Raw genomic sequence first — 20913 nt, forward strand, 5'->3', positions numbered from 1 at the left:
GTAAACCATTGCATAGAAACATAGAAATGAGGACGTTTTAATCTGATGAGACCTAGACAAATGTGTTTGTGTGCCTTATTTTAAGACAGAATGAGCGATCAATGAGGAAATACAGCATGTTATGGTACCGGTCCAAGAAATTAACAGTGTTTGAACTGTTCTAATAAAGAATTGCTTTAAAATAGGTATATGTGGACAATTGTGGAAAATGTTCAGGTGGGTTGTTAGTCAACAAAGCAAAATGATTGGTTGTCTTCCTCTGGATTTAACTGTTGAATTCCCTTCCCCACCATCACTAGAAAATGAGGGTGGAACTTTTGATGTGTAAATAGCTCTCCTTCAGCGCTGAAAGTGAAATGTGACTATTAGTGTACTATACCAATTTCAGTCTGATTTTAATTCTAAAATAATTATAATACTGAGGTTCAATGTATTGAATTTTCTTTGAATCCTGTAATCCAGTGCATGGACTGCTACCACAATTAACGTGGTTTGAAAGACTTCATTTTGATACTGACACTGCTCTGGCAGCCCCCATTTTTTGTGCAGAGGTTACATAACCAAGTATAATTTGCAAAAGTACGGCATGTGTGTAACTACGACATAAAGTATTGTTGAGTATAAAGTAAATGCAAATAACGTATGATCATCATCAAGTCTTTTATACAAGTTCCATGCTTTCAAATAGGAGGTTATTTTTGGTGACATACTTTTGAAATGAATACATATTAGCTTCAGTGAAAGGTATGTCATTTTAACTAAGCCATACAGAGTTGATAGTGTGGAGTTTTGCTGGTAACAGGTTAACTAGATTTATTAACATCATTTTGAGGATTAAAAAAGTCTTATTGGGTTCTTTCAGATTTAAAAACAAGCGTCAGTTCCTACTTGTAACATGCAAACTGTGAATTTTCAGTCATATAAGAAGCTTGCGTAACATCTCAGCATGACATTTAAAAGTAATGTGTTTTCATATACATCTATAAAGTCAGCGGAGTAAGTTCTTGACTTTAGGTAGAGGTGCAGAACATTGCAGGGAAATGAATGGCAGATGAACAGCAATACTATTCTGAAGAAGAGTGATTGCACCAGAAATTTAGCTTTCATTACTTGGGTTTAAAACCTTTACATTGTTCAGATTTGTGGATGCTTGGAATAGTAAAGAGTTTCCCTAGAAGGTGAATTAAAGGTGCAAGTGGAGCTATGGGAATACATGGTAAACAAAGGAACTATTTGCATTCATTATGGTACGAATATTGTACCACCCCTTCATGCAGTACCAGATTGTCAAATTAATTTGTCTTCCACAGCAAAGTGCTTTGGCCATCCATGGATAAATGGATAAAAAAGAGAAAGGGGCATGAAACTGCTCAATCCGTTCCTGATAGTGTTATAGCATTGACACTCAGGCTAATTGGTACGTAGTCCAAATTCTTGTTGAACTTCTGCTTTGTGTAAGTATGTTCTTTGAAAGCGTCAGCCTGCCTGGAAAGTGAATTGGAGTATTTTTGCCCTTTTTTTTTTTTTTTTTTTTGTCTCCACTTTCTTCACAAATTTTACCTTAAAAGCCAAACTTTTATAGTCCTATGCAGATATTTTCTGTTTGTCAGCCTGTAGAAAGTATGTACTTAATTTTTGAGAGATGTTACTCTGATTTCACAATAACAAATACCAACGTTTCATGTATTTAAAATGAAGATATCTGTAGCTACATATACTTTATAGCAAAGTGTATAAAATAAGGTTTTGTGTGCAACTAATACCTCTTCCTGCAATTTTAAGTTAGATTTCATTTATTTGGGATCTAGATGGCATTCAAGGTAAATAGAAAACTTCAATAGATCTTTTCAGTATGTAGGCTATATAATACTGTTTGCTAAACAGAGATTGCGTTCTTTGAGAGTTTTATACTTAGAAATTGTAAACCTGCAGGAGGTTGGCTCAATCTGACGAACAATGGCTTGGGGCCTTTAGTCACAAAAGGAACAGGACAGCTCTTGTTCCCAAGACAACATGGTAACAAGAACGACTAGTTTTTGTGATTTAAGATGCTTCAACAGACAGTTGGCAAGTCTGAAAATTAGGAAGTTGACTGTCTAAACTTTACTATGTAGTAACCTTTTTTTGTTTCAGGTCGATTGGGCCAAATAGGTTTGAAGGAAGGATGTCTTGCTGCAGTGAAGAATGTCAGTTCTGTAATTGGACTGTTTGTACGGCATGCAAAAGATGAAGGTAATGTTTATTTAGAGGAACTTTACTGTAACATCTGCAGTGTGAAGTTTTGCCTTCTGTTCTGTAAGGAGAACATGCACAAAATGAGACACACACGCCAAAACAGCCTGCTTGTGCAGTGCTCTGTTGGTGCATAACAGTACAAACAGGTTTCAGTTCGAGTCCCGTTCTCTTCCAAAGTTAATGAAGCATGTGTATTACCTTCTGTTAGAGACGCAGAACAATTCTGAGAGAGTTTCAGCCACCTTGGAATTACACTGCATGTGACAGCACATCAGCCTCAGAGAACTTAAAGGGCCATCTTCACTTGAACAGTAATAGCTAATTTGTTACCTGAGCAGCTCATGCCAAAGCTTGCTCCTAGCAGGATCGTTGTATTGGGAGAGGGTTGCAAGAAGCCCAAATTTCTGGCTGAGACAATACAAGGCAATTAGGGCAGCAGAGATCTATGTTGCTCAGTTATTCTGGATGTTAAGTACATTTTGCAGTGAAGCATTGGCTGATGTTAGGGAGCTGCTTTGAACCATTTGTATAGCTGCTTTTCCTTGCAATCTCAAGTTCTTCCGAGCGAGTGCTATATGTCTGTCTCTATTTCAGACTGTGTAAACCTGACTTCATGAAAGTCTGATCACCCTTAATTGGAGTAAAACGACTACATGCTCAAATCTTTTATGCCCTTTGAATACTGAAAACCTGCTGAATTTAGAGAACTGGAAAGGGCTAGTATAAAATCAGATGTTGGGCAATTTGCGTGCAGGTTGTCATCTCTCTGCTTTCTGGTTTTAGGCATCCCTGTTGCTGATGTATTTTAATTCCAGTTCTTGAACTGATAGTTTCTTTAGATTCAGGTTTCCCAACACCATTTTATTGCATATCAAAGCATCTATAAGCTGATTTGTGTTACCTTTTCACAGGTGTTCCCTGGGGTGTGCAGCTGGCAGCCGTATATTCACTGTGTGACTTGGGTGCAAGCAATCCAGAAGGTATTGTTGAGACCATCCATGCTTGGAGAGCAACAGTTCTTAACAACATCCCTTCTGCTGTCACAAGTGGCATAGCTGAAATCACCTGTCTGTGTAAAATGGAGCTAAACTAAAATGTAGGGAAGTGGACTGATCTAAAGGAAGAAGTGCCTTATTTTACTAAGCAGTAGTTGGTTCCAGTTAAAAACAATACAAAGTGGTGTGTCCGCTTTTATTCTTTTAACAGAATGTCTGCTCACACAAAGTAAGCTCAAGTATTTTAATTGGCTTTTCTGTTTGAGGGAAGAGTTTTAAAAAAATAAATAAAAAGACTTGCTTTTCCTAATAGCTGATCAGTGATCTGAAAACCAGTACATTTGTGATGCCTAAGGTATTTCTGGTTTGATGTCAATAAAAATAAATAATAGTTTCCATTATTTTACTCCCATCAATTTGGAGCATGGCCTGTTTGACACCACAGAAGATTGAGCCTGGCTGAAAAGCCAGCTCTGTGATTTTGTACTGTATTTATAAAGTAACCATTCAAACAGCAGAACTTTGCCCAGATTCTGCTTGAGTAGTCCTCATAAACTTAATTTAAAATAGTTGTGTAAGACAGGTAGGAATTGACTTCTTGTGTAACAATCATGTATAGAGTAACAGAGATATTAAATCTCTGAACTTGTGTATATGGTATATTCTGATAATGTGTCTCACATTTGATGTTGTTCCAGTTGGGGAATTTTGTGTATGTAAATAGAATGTTGGTTCAAAAAAAGTTCACATTTCTAATGATAGCTTCACTACACTCTGTGTTTTTGTATCTTTCGTAATAAAAGAAGCAAACTCCATTGTGTCCTTGTTGGTCTTAAATAGCACTTAACCGTTGTTTCTAGCTTATATAAATGCTGCTGGGACGGGGGGCAGGAGGAAATTGCCTATGAGGTCATTTCACTGAATGAGCTGCCCATAACACTGCAGTTCTGGCCACTGGAAAGAGGGTATGTGGCATCTCTCCAGAATTTTCTGGTATACCCTGGGGGCTAGTGAGTTAGTCTTAAAAACCCATTGAAAACTTCTCTTTCCACCCCCTGGTTGTAACCATATGAAGAGGCGAGCTTTGCTAACACGGCTTCTCATTGTAGCGGGACCCAGACTCTGCCAGGCCTTTAATGTGGTGTCAGCCTCTTCTCCTTTTTTGATCATAAAAAGGTCAAAACAGAAAATCATGTTGCCTTTAGAATTTCTATAAAACACTGACATTTGAAGTACATGAAATTTGCTGGGGAAATACCAGAGCTTTCTATGACCAAAAATCTACAGCTATAGTCATTTGGAAACTAAAAAACAAACAAAACCACCCACAAAGCCATTTACACGAAAAAAATCTTCTGTTCTACTAATATGACTGTATGAGTATTTTTTTCATGTACTGGAATGTGAGCTTGATTTTAATTCTGTTGTTACTCAATACTGTCCAATCAAACTGCATATGAATAAGCAAAAGCAGAATAGTTAATACCTGTTAAACACTAATCACTCATATAAAAACACTTGTACCTCACACACACACTGTCAAATTTACAGTATTTAAAGAGCTGTAAAATGTTGCTGTCCAGAAATAGGTGACGAAAGTATAGCTATTTTCATCATATGTAAAGTTTTAACTGTATAATCCTCATTAATTAGAAATTGCATAAGTAAATTTCTCATCCACGTACATGTTCCAAATACTAAAATCCTATTTTGTGTAAAATAATTGGTCCATTAAAACAGGGATTCTGAGGTTTCTATCAGTATTTGTAGATTTTTTGCTTTCTTGTGTTCTCACATGAACATTGACCATGTAGCCTGTCCCAAACGATGTGTATCAGAGAATGTTCAGGTTTTCACTTGCTCCGTGCCGCCTTCTATTCCTAAACAAAGACATGAAAAGCCGCCTCAACTGCTAAGAGATTAATGTCAGCAATCTAGGGCCCTTTGAGACAAAATGCTAGCCGTTACAACAGATCTCAGGTTAAAATACTCGGCCCTAGTGCTTCTCCCCACCCAAATAAAAGGAAGCAGTAGACATGTGCAATCATTTATTTATTGGGGACAGTTCTGTACTACAGGCTTCTGACTTCATAGCTGTGTTATCAGGTATTTGACAGATGTACTCCAGAAAGAGAAGCCTGTTGTAAATAAATACTGGGGAGCAGTTTAACTTTTAACTTTGTGTGTAGATGAACAGGATCCTGGATTAAATTATTCTAGGAAAAATCAGATTGATGTATTTTACTTCTATAGCTGCCTTTATACTAGAAGTTCTTTTCTTAGTGTCTGTATCCCAGCATGCTGTATTGGCAGAGTCATTCCACTGTACGCTCAGACATACAGTCCTTTGCTGGAATACTAATTTGGGACATAGATAGCTTTTATATATGCTTTTAGAAGTTATATGTTTTATTGATACCTTTTAACTCTTTTTCTACAAAAGGCAGCATCTTTGAGCTAAGCTACTGTTTTTTGTTGGCCTGTTATGCGATTATTTTCCGGGATGATTCTACTTTTCTAGGTATAGTAGCAAATCTTTTCTGGTGTGAATTCATCCTTGGTTTGTCTTGATAAAAAAGAAAGGTCTGAACCTCAGATTGTTTAAAATTAAGTTCTAGTTATTTTATCAAACCCTCTAAAACTGATGTAATGTCTTTCCTAGCTTCTGCTTTCACCTGCCTGCAGTGAACAAAAAGAATTGCTGAAGCAGACACTTTAAAAAAGCCAAAGCAGTCACAGGTTTTCCTGTTTGAAATGACTAATGAAATTACATGCTCTGCTCTCCATTTTAACTGATGAAATTGCATGTACAAAGGGAAACCAGATATGTTTTCAAGGAGATGGAATTACGTGGTTAAATCGCATTGGAATATCACCATACAGCTTCACATTCTTCCAACCCTCCCTAACTTTTCAAGAAAAGCTGGAGACTGCTATCAAAAAGCTCTCAGACTATGGAGAAAGTGTTTCTTCAGAGGCAGGCTTTGTAACGCCAGTGTTACCAGGCTGAGGTCTCCATCTGCAAAATTCTGAACCTTGTTTAATTGTTCAAGGTTTTCTAGATCCATGAAATGTTAATGCTTTTGGGTGTTCTGAGCCCATCTACTGTACCCAATGCAACCCACTTTATTGAATTTTTTTCAAAGAACATTCTGGAGCGTAATGAAGCAAATAGGTGCTTAACGGGAGCCAGAAAGAAAATAAGGGATATATTTATGCAGATGGCCTGGGTTGATATTATTTTGAATTTTGGTCCTAGGTGGCTGCAATTCCTTGTGCTGCCACATCGCCCTGGGGATGTCTAAATGTCTGCTGCAGAAAATGGCCTGGGCCTTCCCAATAAAACCTGCATTTTGTTGGCATGCTTTGGCTGGGAGAGAATGAATCCAGACATGGTTTAAATATCAAGCAGGAGACAGCTTGGTACTTGGTGCAACCTATCTCCTTGGGCTTCATACACAGCCATGAGCCTGGCTCCAGAGAGCTGTCGATGATGGTGGATTCTCTGTTGATTGCAGAGGAAATAACTGGTTTGGTTTGGTTTGGTTTGGTTGTTTAAAATCTCAGCATGCTGGGGACAAATGTATTCTGTTCAGTTAGGGCTCTTCTGGGATTGTGTAATTGCTCCCTGCTTCGGCTGTGATGTGATATTGGCAGGCAGCTTCATTACACTGCTGGAATATTGGCCCAACAGCAAATCTCTGCCTGAAGACAAGAATTCTACATGTGTTAATGTAATTTCTGAATCTCTTTGGACCTCCATATACCCCTTCTTTATAACAAACATGAGCACAAATACAGAGATGGATGCCTCTTACGCTATCAGCCTGTCTGTAGATCTGGCATATTATTTTCTGATTTGGTAGATTTTCTCTGCAAGCTGGTAGGATTTCTCCCACCAGAGGTTTTATGTGATTCACAGTATATTAAAGCCCGAAAATAAAACAGCATGTAGGCAGCACATAGACAAGGTCCAAGAATTGAAAATGTATGGAATGACTTAGCCGTGAAGGTACAAAGATGAGCAAGTGCTGCCTCCCTGAGGATTCTGAAGGTAATGTTATTTTAATAAAATAGAAAACTTCTTTTAGGTAAAATTATTTTATTTAACTCAAAGCAGCTTCTTGTGATTGTCCATATATTCAAAACTACTTCAATTTCAGTTCTGTGTAGAAGATGATAAAAAATAAAGCTTGAAGTTCTCTTACCTCATCAATAAGAAACTGTATGTTGTGGTTTATTCTTCATTTCTTTTTCACTTTCTATGTTTTCCCATATTTAAGTTACTATCCATTTTTTTTTATTTGTGATGCACCACAATGGATCCAATAACCATATCATAAAAAATGTTTTAAAGAATGTATTTGGAATCTGAGAACTGGTTTGTGGCCTGTGTAGGCTTACCTTGTACTTACTAATTTCTTGCTCAAAGTACCACTGAACATAGGGGTTTTCCTAATAACTTTGAAACAAAGTGTATGAGAAAGGTGTGTTTCATCCAGTGTCCAGTTTCAAATTGGAAACACTGATTAACCTTAAAATCTAGATAAAAACAGGGGTCATTTTCAACTCATGTAAAAAATGGTGAAGTTTTCCCTAACAGTCAAAGAAACCTTAAAGCTATCTTACCACCTCCTCAGTTCAGTGCCACAGACATACTCAGAGCCCAGCTTCAGCAGGCTGGGGTCAGCTCTTACAGCCTGTGCAAGCCAAACAATTAGTGTACTCGATCGATTACAATAATACCTACTCATAGCTCAAATTAATGTGAAAAGGCCTCAACAGTAGAGTCAAAAGCGTTGCACAAAGAGCCCTTCCCAGTACTGATCCTTTTCCGTGGTGCTATGCTCATCCTGCCAGCATCCCTCTGGTTCTCAGGGTTAATATTTTCAGATTTTTCTTTTGCTTTCTTTGTCTCTCCATCAAGAAAGTCAGATTCCCACAGCTAAGCAGCATGAATGCCTTCTTCCCTAAACGAGTGTACTTTAAATTATTCTGATGGGCAGAAAAACATAGAACTCGCGATTTCATGTGCATGTGTAATTAATTTATTATGTAAATAAATAATTTTAAAAATGGAAAAAAATTTAAAACATGTATTAACTGAGCCAACACTGCTGGAGAAATTGGTTTTGATTGCAACAGGTAAACATGTGGCAGCAGGACTCGGTGGGCCCAAAAGTGGCCAAGGGTGCAGCAGTGCTGCCGGCACGGGGGCCAGGCTGGGCAACGCCACAGGGTGCTGTGTCCCACCCAGAGGGGTGCACCTGCCGTGGCAAAGCTTCCCACTGTGCAGGCATGGCTCTGCCAGGCCAGGCTCCTTCAAAGAGCTGTAAATGTGCACCTGCCCTACTACTCCAGCAGTAGCCAGTGTGAATGGAGAGCTGAACTTCTGTCGCTCTGCCTCCTCGCTGCAGCTACAGCAACAAAGTTGTCTTACCCGGGAACCCCGAGGCAGAGCCTGTGTTTATTTTGGAATAATATATAATATATATATAATATATATATTATATATATAATATATAATATAACCCGTCAGCCAGTACTGATGAGAGTACAGAGCGATACAAAGCATTTCTTGGCAGGCTTTTGGGTGTATATATAGCATATAGTAATTTATTTCTGATACCTAAGATTGTAAATTCTCCATTCTTTGTTATTTAGGGCAAATAATGGCAATTGTCTGTATATGTAAAGTTTATCCTCTTGTTGAGGCTTAACCTTGAGAGGTAATAAAGCATTGTGAACCAACAGGCCACATCTAGAAAATAACCCAGAGAACAAATTTGCTTTCAGTTTTCTCAGGAGACTGTACAATAAATAGTCAAAGGCAGAAAAGGCAAGCAGTGTGGATCTGTTAACCCTGTTGTGATCCATTGCATATTAGGATGTCACAACTGTAAAGGGATTACATCATCCTTCATTCCACAGATCCCACTTAACCTGCATACAGCAAGCATTTTACAAAAAGCAGTCTGTGTGCATGTGAAAGATGGAAAGTGTGTTGAAGTGCAAAGTGTGGTGGAAGTGTGAAAGATGCAGTGAATCTACCTGGTTTGTGGGATAACTTCCATACCACATTTAATTTACAAAACAAAAAGCTAATGGAACAGTATTTAATGAAAAAAATAGAGGTCTGTCTGTCAAAGAACCATATATACCGGCTTTATTTTATTCACATTCAGTATTTTTGCCACACCTCCTATATTTGAAAAGAAATTTCAAGCTGTTTTGTGCTATAGATACAAATATGGCACTTGACAGACTAGGTGTCACCTCTGCATAAGTGTGTTGTGCCCCTAGAGCTGCAGGAAAAAAATGCAAATTTCTAAGAGTATTATCAAATATTTGTAATCACATTGACTAGTTAGATCAGTTCATTTTCCAGACAAGTAGTCTAAAGTTCATCCTACCTACCCTTGACCTTTGTGGCTATTTCTTTCATTATAAAGCAAATCACAACAAGGCTGTTGACTTGTTGTCTGTGCTGGGCTCAATAACTTGAGTGGCAGGTGAGTGCCATGAATATCATCTTGGGATGATATAAGATCCGAATATCTAAGAAAAATCAAGCAATCTATGTCTACATTTTTTATATCCTGAAGGGTCATCAAAGTAATAAAAATTAAACAGACTGTTATTTTAAAGAAAAAAATATCTTTTAACATTTTAAAACAAATTAATTTCTTTAGGTCTTGCGACAGGTATTTTCTCTATCATATTGCATAGCAGCTCGCATGAGTTAAGCCTAGTTAGGGTAACTGTTAGCATAAGCCTATGAACTTTAATTACTTTTGTTTTAGAACAAGTAGGTAAAATGTAACCAATCTTTTGACCCAAACAAGAGAATAGAGAGCCGAATTATGCAGACAACCAGTTAAGTCATCAAGAGGTGTGAACATGTCCAGGTGTCAACTAAGCACCATGCAGCTCCCTGCTCACTTCCCTCCCCCCCCCGCCCCGGTGGGATGAGGAGGGGAATCAGGAAAAAGGTAAAACCTGTGGGTTGAGACAAGAACAGTTTAATAACTGAAATAAAAATAAATATAATAATAACCACCACATATTTGTAATAAAAAGGAGAGAGAGAGGGAAAGAGGAATGAAATTCAAAAGGAAAAAAAAATAGCAAGTGATGCCAAATATAACTGCTCACCACCCGCTGACTGATGCCCAGCCAGTCCCTGAGCAACGGTTGGCCCGCCCTGGCCAACCCTCCCCCCACAGTTCGTATACTGAGTATAACGTCCCATGGTATGGAATAGCCCTTTGGCTGGTTTGGGTGAGATGCCCTGGCTGTGTCGCCTCCCAATTTCTTGTGTCCCTCCAGCCCTCTCACTGGAAGGGCCTGAAAAGTCCTTGCCTTAGTATAAATGTTACCCAGCAACAACTAAAAACGTCACTGTATTATAAATATTATTCTCACACCAAATCCAAAACACAGCATTATACCAGTGACTGAAAAGAAAATTAAGTCTATCCCAGCCAAAACCAGGAGACCAGCAGTGTTTGGAACACAGAGGCTGAGAGTGCCAAAAACAGTGACAGAAAAGAGCACAATTTGAGCAGACTAATCACCAGTGAAACATTCTCTAATGAGTCCTAAAACCAAGGACAGTTAGGGTATGTTGTGGGTAATGCAGTATACTTGAAACAATCATTCAGGGAGAAACTCTAATACTTGCATTCGGGCCCAAGACCACCTCTCCAGTCCCCATGGAGATGGCTGGTAGAGTATTTTGTAAGATGAGCTTAAATCTTTCCAGGAAAACCAAACGTTTTTATTTTCTTTAGGTACAGAAAGAAAGTCTGATTCACCAGTTCTCTTCAAACACTTACTAAATGTTGCAGATAAATTTTAAGCATTCTAGTATTCAACAGAATATTCTGAGATTCATGACTTGAAGTTTTTCCTAGGTCTTTCTGAACTCTAACAGAAGAGTGCTCCTGTGGCATGGCCCTTTGGCACAGTCCTCCAGCACTGTCCTGATGATGCCCCACACCAGGCTTCCTCAGCAAGAGGGCTTGGTGCCACTCTTAGAAGAACTCTAACCTTCCTGGGTAGGCACATAGCAACCAGCTACATCACGAGTGTCTCTCCAGCCACTCAGAGCTGGGGTAATGAGATTTCAGAGGGAATCATCCATCTGAATAGCTTTGCAGAAAAGGTGGAGTCCTAGCAGTACAGCTGCTTGCAGAGAGCCCTCATTGTGGCCTTCTACAGACAGAAGTTCTGCACCCTCTGCCAAGCATACTTCCACCCCCCACCCCCATTAATAGGAAGTGGTCTTCCAAACCTTCTCCATGATGAGGGGTGTGGGAAGGCCAAGGACCAAGATTTCAGCCCTAACTTCTTCCATCAGCCTGGAGTGAGAGCTCCAGGACTTGGTGAGCATTTCCTCGCTGCCTAAGCTGCTGAGTCCTTCACAGGCAATCGACCCATTCTTTATGGAGCTTTCAGGACCCACAGCTCTGCTTGCCCGCTATGAAGAGAGCAGTCACCACTTAGGCCTCAGGTAGCTTCACAGGCTGCTAGGGCATGACCAAAACCAGCAAAAGCAGGAGTAGTCAGAGCAGCAAAGTAAGCTTCTTGTAGAACCCTGTGACACCAAGTTCTCAGGAGAGGTTGTCTATCTAAGGCTATAGGGCACAGGGCAGTCAGGAGAGGAGCAGGCTGCTGCGCTGTACTGGTGAGGTAACGCAGCCCATGAGGTGCAAAGGTGAGACAGAGTAAATGACAGCTCCTGGTGGATCAGGACATTGGTGTTCATTTAAGAAAAACCAAGATCGGAGCTCTTAACCTGCTTGATCGCTTCACACATTCCCTCTCACACCACTCGCCCCTTTCCTCCCAGGGTCTATTACGAGGTCCTGAGTTCCCTTCGTAGCAGAGACACTGCTGCTGGTCTAGGAAGGTCAGGCAGAAAGCTGTGCTTGGTTCCGTGCTAGCGGTCACTGGCATTGCCAGCCAAGGGACCCCGGATGTCCGCCAGCATTTGCTTGCATGAATCTGCCGGATTTCTAAGAACTTCTCTTCATTGTCAGGATCTTCCTCTCTCTTCCAGAAACTCTCCGCCCAGCTCCCGGCCCGCCCCTGGCCGCCCCGGCGGCTCCCGCCCGGGGCTGCGCGGTGCCCGCCCCCGGCCCGCCCCGGCCGCAGTGGGTGGTGCGGCGGCGCCATGCGATTCCGGGCTAAGATCGTGGATCTCGCCTGCCTCAACCACTTCAGCCGTGAGTGTGCCGGGGCTGGGGGCGAGCGGGCCGGGGGGCGGCTGTGCCTCGGCGGGCAGCCGGCCCCCCCCCCCCCGGGGGAGGGAATAGGGATGGCGGCGGGGGCCGCAGGGCCAGAGGCCTTTGGCGGCGGGAGGCGTTTCCTCCCCCGCGGGGTGTGCGGGGCTCCGCGGCGGTGCCAGCTGCTTTCTGAGAGACGGAACGTTTCTCCCCGCCCCGCTGGGATGAGCTGTGTGAAGCGGTGCTCGCCATAACGCACCCCCCACCCCTGTCAGGTGTCGTTAACACCATCGCCAAGTTAGCCAAGGCCTGCACCCTGCGCCTCACCGCCGGCAAGCTGTACTTCATCCTCTCCGATAAGGTCGCGAATGGCGGCGTCGGCATGTGGTGCGAGCTGTGCCAGGTAAGGCCGGGCAGGGCCGGTAGGTCGTGATTAGGCTGTTGGGTCTGGGCTGCGGGGCGCTGCGGGGCCCGGCCCTGGGGCTCGCCAGGCCCGGCCGCTCGGCCCCGCGCTGTGCTGGGTGCCTGGCAGTGGTGCAGCCTCCTGCTGCTGCTGGTGCTGCTGGTGCTGCACTGCACTGCAACAGGAGAGCGTAACTCACCGGCTGTACCCCCAGTTTTGGGGACTGAGGGGTGTTGGGGCAGGACCTGCAATGAATAGGTTTAGCCTCGAGCAGCGGGCCTTCCTGCTCCTGCGGCCTGTCTTGCTTCCTGCAGGTGGTGCCAGGCAGGGGAAAGCTGCCCATTGTGTGCACGCAGGTCTAAGCTTAAGGTCTATCAGTTTTCACCTGTCAAGTGAAACTTGCCCCTCTGCCTGTTTCTTTTTTTTTTTTTTCCTCCCCCCATCATTTGCTTTATTGTATCTCCCAATTTTCAAAAATTGTAGGGGAATTTCTTCGATGAATTTCAGATGGAAGGTGTAGCTCCAGAACACAATGAAATCTATTTAGAGGTGGTGCCTGAGAACCTGTCGAGAGCATTAAAAACTGCCCAAAGTGCGAAGACAGTGAAGATCAAGTTAACTAACAAACACTGTCCCTGTCTCAGAGTTGCTGTGGAATTAGTAAGTGCAACCATGATTTTATCTTCATTATTAAGAAAAAAGCTCTTGAAAATTAAGTGCTTTTCCTAAGATCAGATAAAAGCTTTGGTAGTCTTTGATGTTATTCTAGAAAACTAGATAAAGAAAAATCATGCAGTTTTTCATTTCACTAGCCTTTCTGGCCCTCATGGTTGGTAGCACACAGAACCAGCTTTGTATTTTCCAAAAAGCAACAAAGAGATGGAGGAAGAATGAAACCTCTGTGATTGAAGCACCTTATTCTAATGTCTGCTTTTCTCCACTCCTTCATTCTCTAAATCGTTTGCAGATTATTGCCGTCTCATTGAAGCTATTAGGTGAAGGAGGTTTCAGTGTAGTGTTTGGCTCTTTGTTCTGCTTTTGTCCTGCCTTTCTGTTTCAAACTGCATTCTTCCAAATTTTTTTTGTTGTTAACACCTCTTCAGCTAAGGATAGCTTATAAATACTAATGGCTGATACCTCACAACCACTTCCTTATTCAGAAGGGAAGTCTGCTTAATAGTGGTCCAGTAGGAAGCAATGGAAAACTGGAACTGAGTGTCTGAGGCATTCAGTTCCAGTATTTCCCAGAGTGGATCTGAAAAATTTGAATCTGGAATTCAAGTACTGTTCTTAATTGAAAGAACATCCTTTCTCTCCCTCAAGCCATCTTTATCAAGCAGCAGTAGGATTGTGACACATGACATTCCTGTGGGGGTTATTCCCAGAAGATTATGGAATGACTTCAGGGAGCCCAATGTGCCAGACTTTGATGTAAGCCTCCATTTTTATATTCCCTACAGAAAGGGGAGGTTGCAAGTGAGATGCTGTTGCTGCAAAGTGTACTGCTGGTGGGTTTTGGAGAGAAAGTGAAAGGAAAGAGTGAAGATTGGAGGCTAGAGGTCTGGAGGGGGATGGGACATGGCTTCCATCTGGACTCTTTTTTAAGAGAGTCCAGAACCTGTGGAAACAGAGCTGGTGGCTACCAGTTGTTGCTGTGATATTCAAGGTGGAGGAAGAGAGGAGGAAAGGACTTGCATGGCTTTAGGTAGGAGCATCTCCAAACCTAACACAGGTTTAGGTTGTTTCAGCTGGTTAGGTATCAAGTGGCCCAAATAATCTGATCTTTCTGAAATTCATGGCCTACCTGCCACAGTCATATATGTTTTCCCCTGATTTTTATATATATGCTTTCTACGTAATTTTTGACTTTTAGTGGAGTTGCAAGGAAAGGTCTTTGTGCAGATGTGCTCCTGTTTGAGGTTATAGATGTCTCTTACTGCTATAACTAAGAGTATTTAAATTCTGAAGACACATGACTCGGTAGAAACTTGATGTATTTTATTTCAGATTTACACTGATGCAATACCAGATATAATTACAGTACCATGGGAATCATGTTCTTTTCTCTTGGGCTATAGTAACTATTAACTGCTCAGTAACACAGATGTAGGTTCATGTGAGAATCTGATCTGCCAAAACCTGTCTATTTTGATCACAGACTTGGGCTAGCAATTACTAGAGAGGTGACCTGCTGGTATAATGGGAAAGAGTTCCTCTGTTCCCGAGACGTTCACCGAATTCAATTAAATATTGTGCTTCCTACACTCAATAGATAGCCGAGTCCAAAATAAGATAGAATTGAAGGGAGAAATAAATGCATCATGTTCCAATCACATATGAAATATTTGTGTGAATGCAGTTCTTACATCTTTCTAGGTCAGTATTTACCTACCAGTGCTGAAAACAATGAAGACTGTTGTGGAGAGAATGAAGAATCTCAGCAATTCTGTTGTAAGTTAAGGTACTTCAGTTGTGCGTCCTATAGACCTTATTTTATCTTGGACTTAGGATGTTGCTCTGTTGTCCAGACCCATCCCCCCATATTGTACCTTGTTTTGGGAAGGGTCAGACATTGAACTAAAGGCACGTGAAGACTGTAAGTGCTGAAGAGAATGATGGGGTTTATTTTAGGATTTACGCTGGAGAGCTTGTCCTGGGCTTCCCAGAAAAGTGGTGCTCTTTGTACTGAATCCACAAGTCGGTCTTCATAGCTGGTAAGAAATCGCTAGCTGGAGACTTCACAGGTGATTCCATTAAAGAAATGCTATGGAATCTTGTGTTAGGTGTCTGTGTGAATGAACTTCAGGTAAACTTGAGGTGGAGTTCAAAGGAAATCCTGCTAATAGCTCCTGGATATCAGCCTGTGCTTTAGACTCTGACAGAGCGGGTTTCCAGTCTGTACTGGATTTCTGGAGTGCTGGTGGGCCTTCCATTGAAAGAAGCCCTATGTACTTGGCCAGAAAAGGGGTTTGGTTTTTTATTAGTAGTTGTTGCTCACAGTCACCAGGATTGACTGACATGAGAGTTAGTAAGTAAAGCATAGAGCTTTGGAATAGTTTGGTTTGGGGGCTGTTCATACCAGTTTTGATTAATGGGAAATTTTCTGTAAACACTGAGACAGTCTCAGTCTTCCAAGTCTTGGAAGAGTTGAGTGATTACCCTGGGTTTCTGGCAGTTTTGCAAATGACAGCCATCCTGCAAATATGAGACTAAGCACTTCAAACTCTTCTGCTTTGTTGCTGTTACGGAGTTTTTGTTTTTTCTGTCTTCCTCCTTCTCCCATGTCCCCAGTGGAAGTGCTTGCACACAACTAAGTATAGTATCACTGCTTTGTTTCCAGAGTTGAAGATCTCTTCTCATGCAGGATAGCTGTGTGATTGGATTGTACTTTGGTGTTCAGCAACACTCAGAAGAGATAGCGTGTTAACACTGGGCTTACCCACCTTCCGAAGTACCTTACCTCTTGCTCCAAAGCAGGAAAATAAATAAATCTGTGAAATAGCTTTATAGCTCTGAGGGAGGATGCAGACAACATGCATCTTCTACATGCTTTCCCATTACTAAAGAACAAAAATATCATGTCACAGTTAAATTTTTGTGCTAGATGCATCCTGGTAGTAAAACTGCTCAAGATCAGTGCTGCAAAAACAGCTTAGAAGCTCTTTCACATAGTACTTGTTTGGGAGCATTCATCTGTGGGCATCTCCGTTCTACAGGAGATTCTAGTTCTGATATGAACCTCTTTTTAAAATTACTGAGAATTCTAATCACAGAAGTGAAGTGCTTGGATGTGCTTCAGGAATCCTCTGATCTGCTTGGGATTTGTGTGAGGTCATATACAGTCTCTTGGTTGGACACTTTGTCAGGATGGAATTTGAAAGCTCTCAGCCCTTTTCCAGGATTTTTAGCAGGTCAAAGTTCTGCTTGGAGTACTGTTCTGGTGCAGTTGTTTTCTGGTTGTAAATCTTTGAAAGCAACTCTGCAACTGCAGGTCGCCTCTTGGTGCATCCTATTTTCTGTGTGTGTCATGTGGACTGTCTAGGTGCCTTTCTGTTTGTAGAAAAGCAGGAAACATTATTGCATTTCTCCGGCTTCAGGCTCTTTCTTCTAAAGTCTTTTCCTCAGCACATGAACTTCCCAAAGCCAGTACTTGTTGTAAAATTACTGGATAGCAATTGAATTTCTTTCTTCTTATCATTTCAGGGAGGTTAGCCTAGGATAATTCACACAGGAAGGATGAGAAAGGCATTTTTTTAACTGAACGCTTAAATGTTCAAACCCTGTTCAAAAAGTACAGTTGAGCTGTGAAGGCACTGAAGTGCTTCTGGAAGCATGTATTTGACTGCACTCTATTCTGTAATTTTGCAGTGTGAAAGTGGCTTGCCTAAAGTTGAGTTTGATTGTATTGCAGGTGATTGAAGCAAACTTGAGTGGAGAAATGAACTTGAAAATAGAAACTGACTTAGTATCTGTAACAACACATTTTAAAGACTTGGGAAATCCTCCCTGGGGTGAGTTTCTCTGTTGCCTCTTGTGTCTGTCTGATCTTACTACTTAGGTGTGATGCTGGTAACAGTACTTACCTTGTTAGTCCTTAAAAAAAATTTCAAGTACTTTGAAGTCTTTAAATGAAATCTTAAAAAGAAAAGTGGCCCATGGCTGTTTCATGTTTGTGGGGGAACCTCTTCCAGTATCCTTGAGAACTTGGTAGGAAAACTGGGCACTGCAGTTTCTGAAAAACAGCCCATTTGAGTACCAGCTGTTCAGTGATTATCAGGTGCATCCTTATGGGTCTCGAAACTCCTGCTGTTTTGATTGTGTTATGTTCTCATGCTTTTAGCATCAGTGGATGAATGTCAAGATTCTGCTCAAGACAGAGATCTGGAAAGCATGGCTGAAGCACGCATAGACATCAAGAAGCTGCAGCAGCTGCTTGCTGGACAGCAGGTCAATCCCACAAAAGCATTGTGCAGTAAGTTCAACAGCTCTGCTTGCAAGCTCCTGTTAAGGAGGGATGTTTGCCATACTTGTTGTCACAGCAGAACAGCACATACTCTGTTTCGTCTCTTTGAAACTTGGAGGACTTTTAATATTTTACTTTTAGGCTGTAAGCTTCAGGCCTTAAGTGTTTGGAGAAGAAAAAAAAATTAAAAAGTATTTAAGCCAGGCCCTTTTATACATATCAAGTTGAATACTCAGACTATCATGGGTGTCTTCTTGTTGTCATTGTTTTGAAGCTACTATTTTTATTATTATTTTGAGGTATTATATTTTTTAAAAGTCTTAAAACAAAGCCCCTGGTTTGTAGCAGAGAAACTGATATTTACTGACATGTTTGTTTTAGTTGGTTTTTTTTTCCAGATGCTTTCTTACATTCAGCACCAAGCTGATTTTAATACCAAATGCTTTTTATGCATCTACTGTTTCTAATCATAAAAATATGTTCTTTCTGGCAGAACCCTGTGCAGGGTTTTATATCATATTTTGCTAACTCTGTATGCTTTTCCTGTGAACATCTGTGTATTATGGTGTAGTGCAGATGCTAAGAATTTCCCATGTGTCATGGTTTAACCCCAGCCAATAATAAAATACCATGTACTACCCCCTCACCCAGAAGGATAAGGAGGAGAATCAGATAGGAGTGTAAAACTCGAGGGTGGAGATAAAACAATTTAAAAATTGGAATAAACCAAAACAATAATAATACAGTTATAATGAAAAGGAGGGAGAAGGGGAGAGGAATGAAGTTCAAAGGGAAGGAAGAAAATAAGTGATGCACAATACAGTTGCTCACCACCTGCTGACCGATGCCCAGCCAGTCCCCGAGCAGCGATCAGCCCACCCCAGCCAACCCTCCCCCCACCAGTTTATATACCGAGCATGAGTCCCATGGTATGGAATAGCCCTTTGGCTAGTTTGGGTGAGATGCCCTGGCTGTGTCCCCTCCCAGTTTCCTGGGCCCCTCCAGCCCTCTCGCTGGCAGGGCCTGAGAAACTGGAAAGCCCTTGACTTCGTGTAAAAATTACCCAGCAACAACTAGAAACATCAGTGTGCTGTCAACATAGGTCACACCAGAGCCAAAACACAGCACTGCACCAGCTACTAAGAAGAAAACTAGCTCAATCCCAGCCAAAACCAGGACACCATGGAAGATTTAAATGATGGGTATAGCATTATAGGCCTATACATTACATATTTCCTTTTTGGTATCAGCTTTCATAGACTCTTTAGTAATGCTTTATAGGCCCTCAAGGACTTAAATATTACAGGGTGATATGTCTGGTCATCCTTTTGTCAGCACTGGTAGAAGCATTGTATTATGATGGTGTTCTGTAAATGTAATACTAAAGTATTTTTTCCCATTTTAAGCTGGATTTGTTGTTTGTTTTCTCTTTACAGATATTGTAAGCAAAAGAATTGTCCACTTCATCTTGCTTCATGAGGATGTTTCACTGCAGTATTTTATTCCAGCACTTGCCTGAATGTTTTGGAATGTTGGTCACTTTCCAGCCCGAGGCCTTTTCCATTAAGTCTGGAAACTTTCATGAGCTGCCAGAGTACTCTCATGTGATATGTTGTTAGATGCAGCCATCCGATGGACATTATTTCCATATTTATAAAACTGTTCAAAATAACTCCTCATCCAGAAGGCATTTTTTGTGAAGAGTTACATGCTATGAAAGACACAATGCTGAGGAGCTGGCATATCTGAGCGTTATGGGGAGCAAAGCTGATATTTTTATGTGCTTTTGCGATGCTTTGAGCTGTGGGGAAGGCAATGTAGGTTTTGGGTTTTTTTCTTCCTCATCAACAATGATAAAGGTAGAATTGACCTCTGGAGCTGCTGCTAGGTGTGTTCAGTGTTGTACAATCCAGCTCCAAGTTAAGAGGTCTCCAAACAAGCTGTCATACCTCCATGTAGCAGGAGAGCAGTCTGGAGGGCTGACAGATTTGCCTTGGAAGGTATGCACAGGCCTCCTGAAGAGGTATGGGATTGACTTCTGTTGCAGCAGTGATTACATGGAATTGATGCTGCTGCATGTTGTGCAGCAGAAATGTGTCTGAGGCAGAGGAACTTCCTGTGGCTGTCAGCGTGTAACTGGGTGTAAAAGCTGCTAAGGAGCACCAACAGCTTAGCTGTGTCTTTTTGTACCTGGTTGTATCTTTTGATCTGACTTGCTCCAACATAGTACAGAAGAACAGTAGTTCTCAGTGCTTGAATGGATGTGTTTAGCTCTTGCCCTGAAAGGATGAGAGAAACAGTCCGAGTTACCTTGTTGATGTGGGTGTTGAAGGTCTCTGTCTATGTACAGAACGAGTATCGTATGAGGACATGTGTGAACACAGCAGTTGGTGTGAAATAAAGAGCAAGTTATCTCTGGATCACATTTTTTCCCCTTTCCAGATGGAAAGTATTGTACAACCTGTGTTATTATGGTGTCAGACATGGCGAGATGTCATCTAGGCTCCAACGCTGAGCAGCCGAGAGTATAACCAGAAGCAGAAGCAGTGGCAGTACTCCTGTCAGTAAGTCTTGGTCATCTCCTGAGGTCTTTTCCTCCTTACTCTGTGTATGATTGTATTATTCAGTCACGTTCCATATAGGCTTTGGTGTTTCACTGGGTTTTGAATATGTTGTGGAACTTCTTGGTTTAGAAATAATGAATTTGCTGCCAAGCAGGACTGAGAGTTTCTGCTAGACAGCAAGTCTTGTTGCGGTCAGAAGTGTTGCTGTTTTGTTTTCATTTTTCCCCCCAAGAGGCATTGAGGTTTGGGGAGCAATTTTTCTGTTTCTAATTTCTAATTGTGGTATCCTGAAAGTGGGTATTAATGCCTGCAAGTGAGTGTATACAGTTGTGTTCTTGTAGCTGTCTGCGAAGCTCCCTCTGAAAGTTCTTTGAGGGTGTAGGTAAGCGGGAGCCACTGGCTAGTCCTGGCCCTTCCTTCAGTGGGCTCTCTGGTGCCAGCTCTGTTCTTCTGTTTCATCGTGTGTACACCTGCTGTATGCACACAGGTGTATATATGCTCTTCAACAAACTTAATTTTACTC

At 41.5% G+C, this 20913-nt stretch overlaps 2 protein-coding genes across 8 annotated transcripts in view; both read left to right on the forward strand.

Moving 5' to 3' along the window:
- The window catches only part of ICE1 (interactor of little elongation complex ELL subunit 1), a 39313-nt gene extending 35268 nt beyond the window's left edge, over positions 1–4045 (forward strand). For 4 of the 5 annotated variants that reach the window (XM_056335134.1, XM_056335136.1, XM_056335135.1 and 1 more), the window contains 3 exons: positions 1311–1417; positions 2134–2232; positions 3147–4045. In XM_056335134.1, coding sequence (XP_056191109.1) covers positions 1311–1417; positions 2134–2232; positions 3147–3328 — 388 coding nt within the window. In that variant the 3' untranslated portion in view covers positions 3329–4045. The remainder of the gene's footprint in view (positions 1–1310; positions 1418–2133; positions 2233–3146) is intronic. The other variant, XM_056335138.1, reaches the window with a different exon arrangement.
- A 6726-nt stretch (positions 4046–10771) lies between these two features.
- On the forward strand, positions 10772–20246 carry HUS1 (HUS1 checkpoint clamp component). Of its 3 annotated transcripts, XM_056337730.1 has the most exons (8): positions 12320–12460; positions 12736–12863; positions 13347–13523; positions 14187–14294; positions 15240–15314; positions 17275–17374; positions 17704–17835; positions 19263–20246. In XM_056337730.1, exons 1-8 carry the CDS (start codon positions 12409–12411, stop codon positions 19343–19345), a joined length of 855 nt encoding a protein of 284 aa, XP_056193705.1. In that variant the 5' UTR covers positions 12320–12408; the 3' UTR covers positions 19346–20246. The 3 variants fall into 3 exon arrangements, with proteins under 3 accessions (XP_056193706.1, XP_056193704.1, XP_056193705.1); XM_056337729.1 differs by lacking the exon at positions 12736–12863 and having other exon boundaries at positions 11032–12460; XM_056337731.1 differs by lacking the exons at positions 12736–12863; positions 14187–14294; positions 15240–15314 and having other exon boundaries at positions 10772–12460.
- Positions 20247–20913: the final 667 nt, after the last annotated feature.

The sequence above is a fragment of the Falco biarmicus genome, chromosome 4, assembly GCF_023638135.1.
Source record: "Falco biarmicus isolate bFalBia1 chromosome 4, bFalBia1.pri, whole genome shotgun sequence".
Classification (NCBI taxonomy): domain Eukaryota; kingdom Metazoa; phylum Chordata; class Aves; order Falconiformes; family Falconidae; genus Falco; species Falco biarmicus.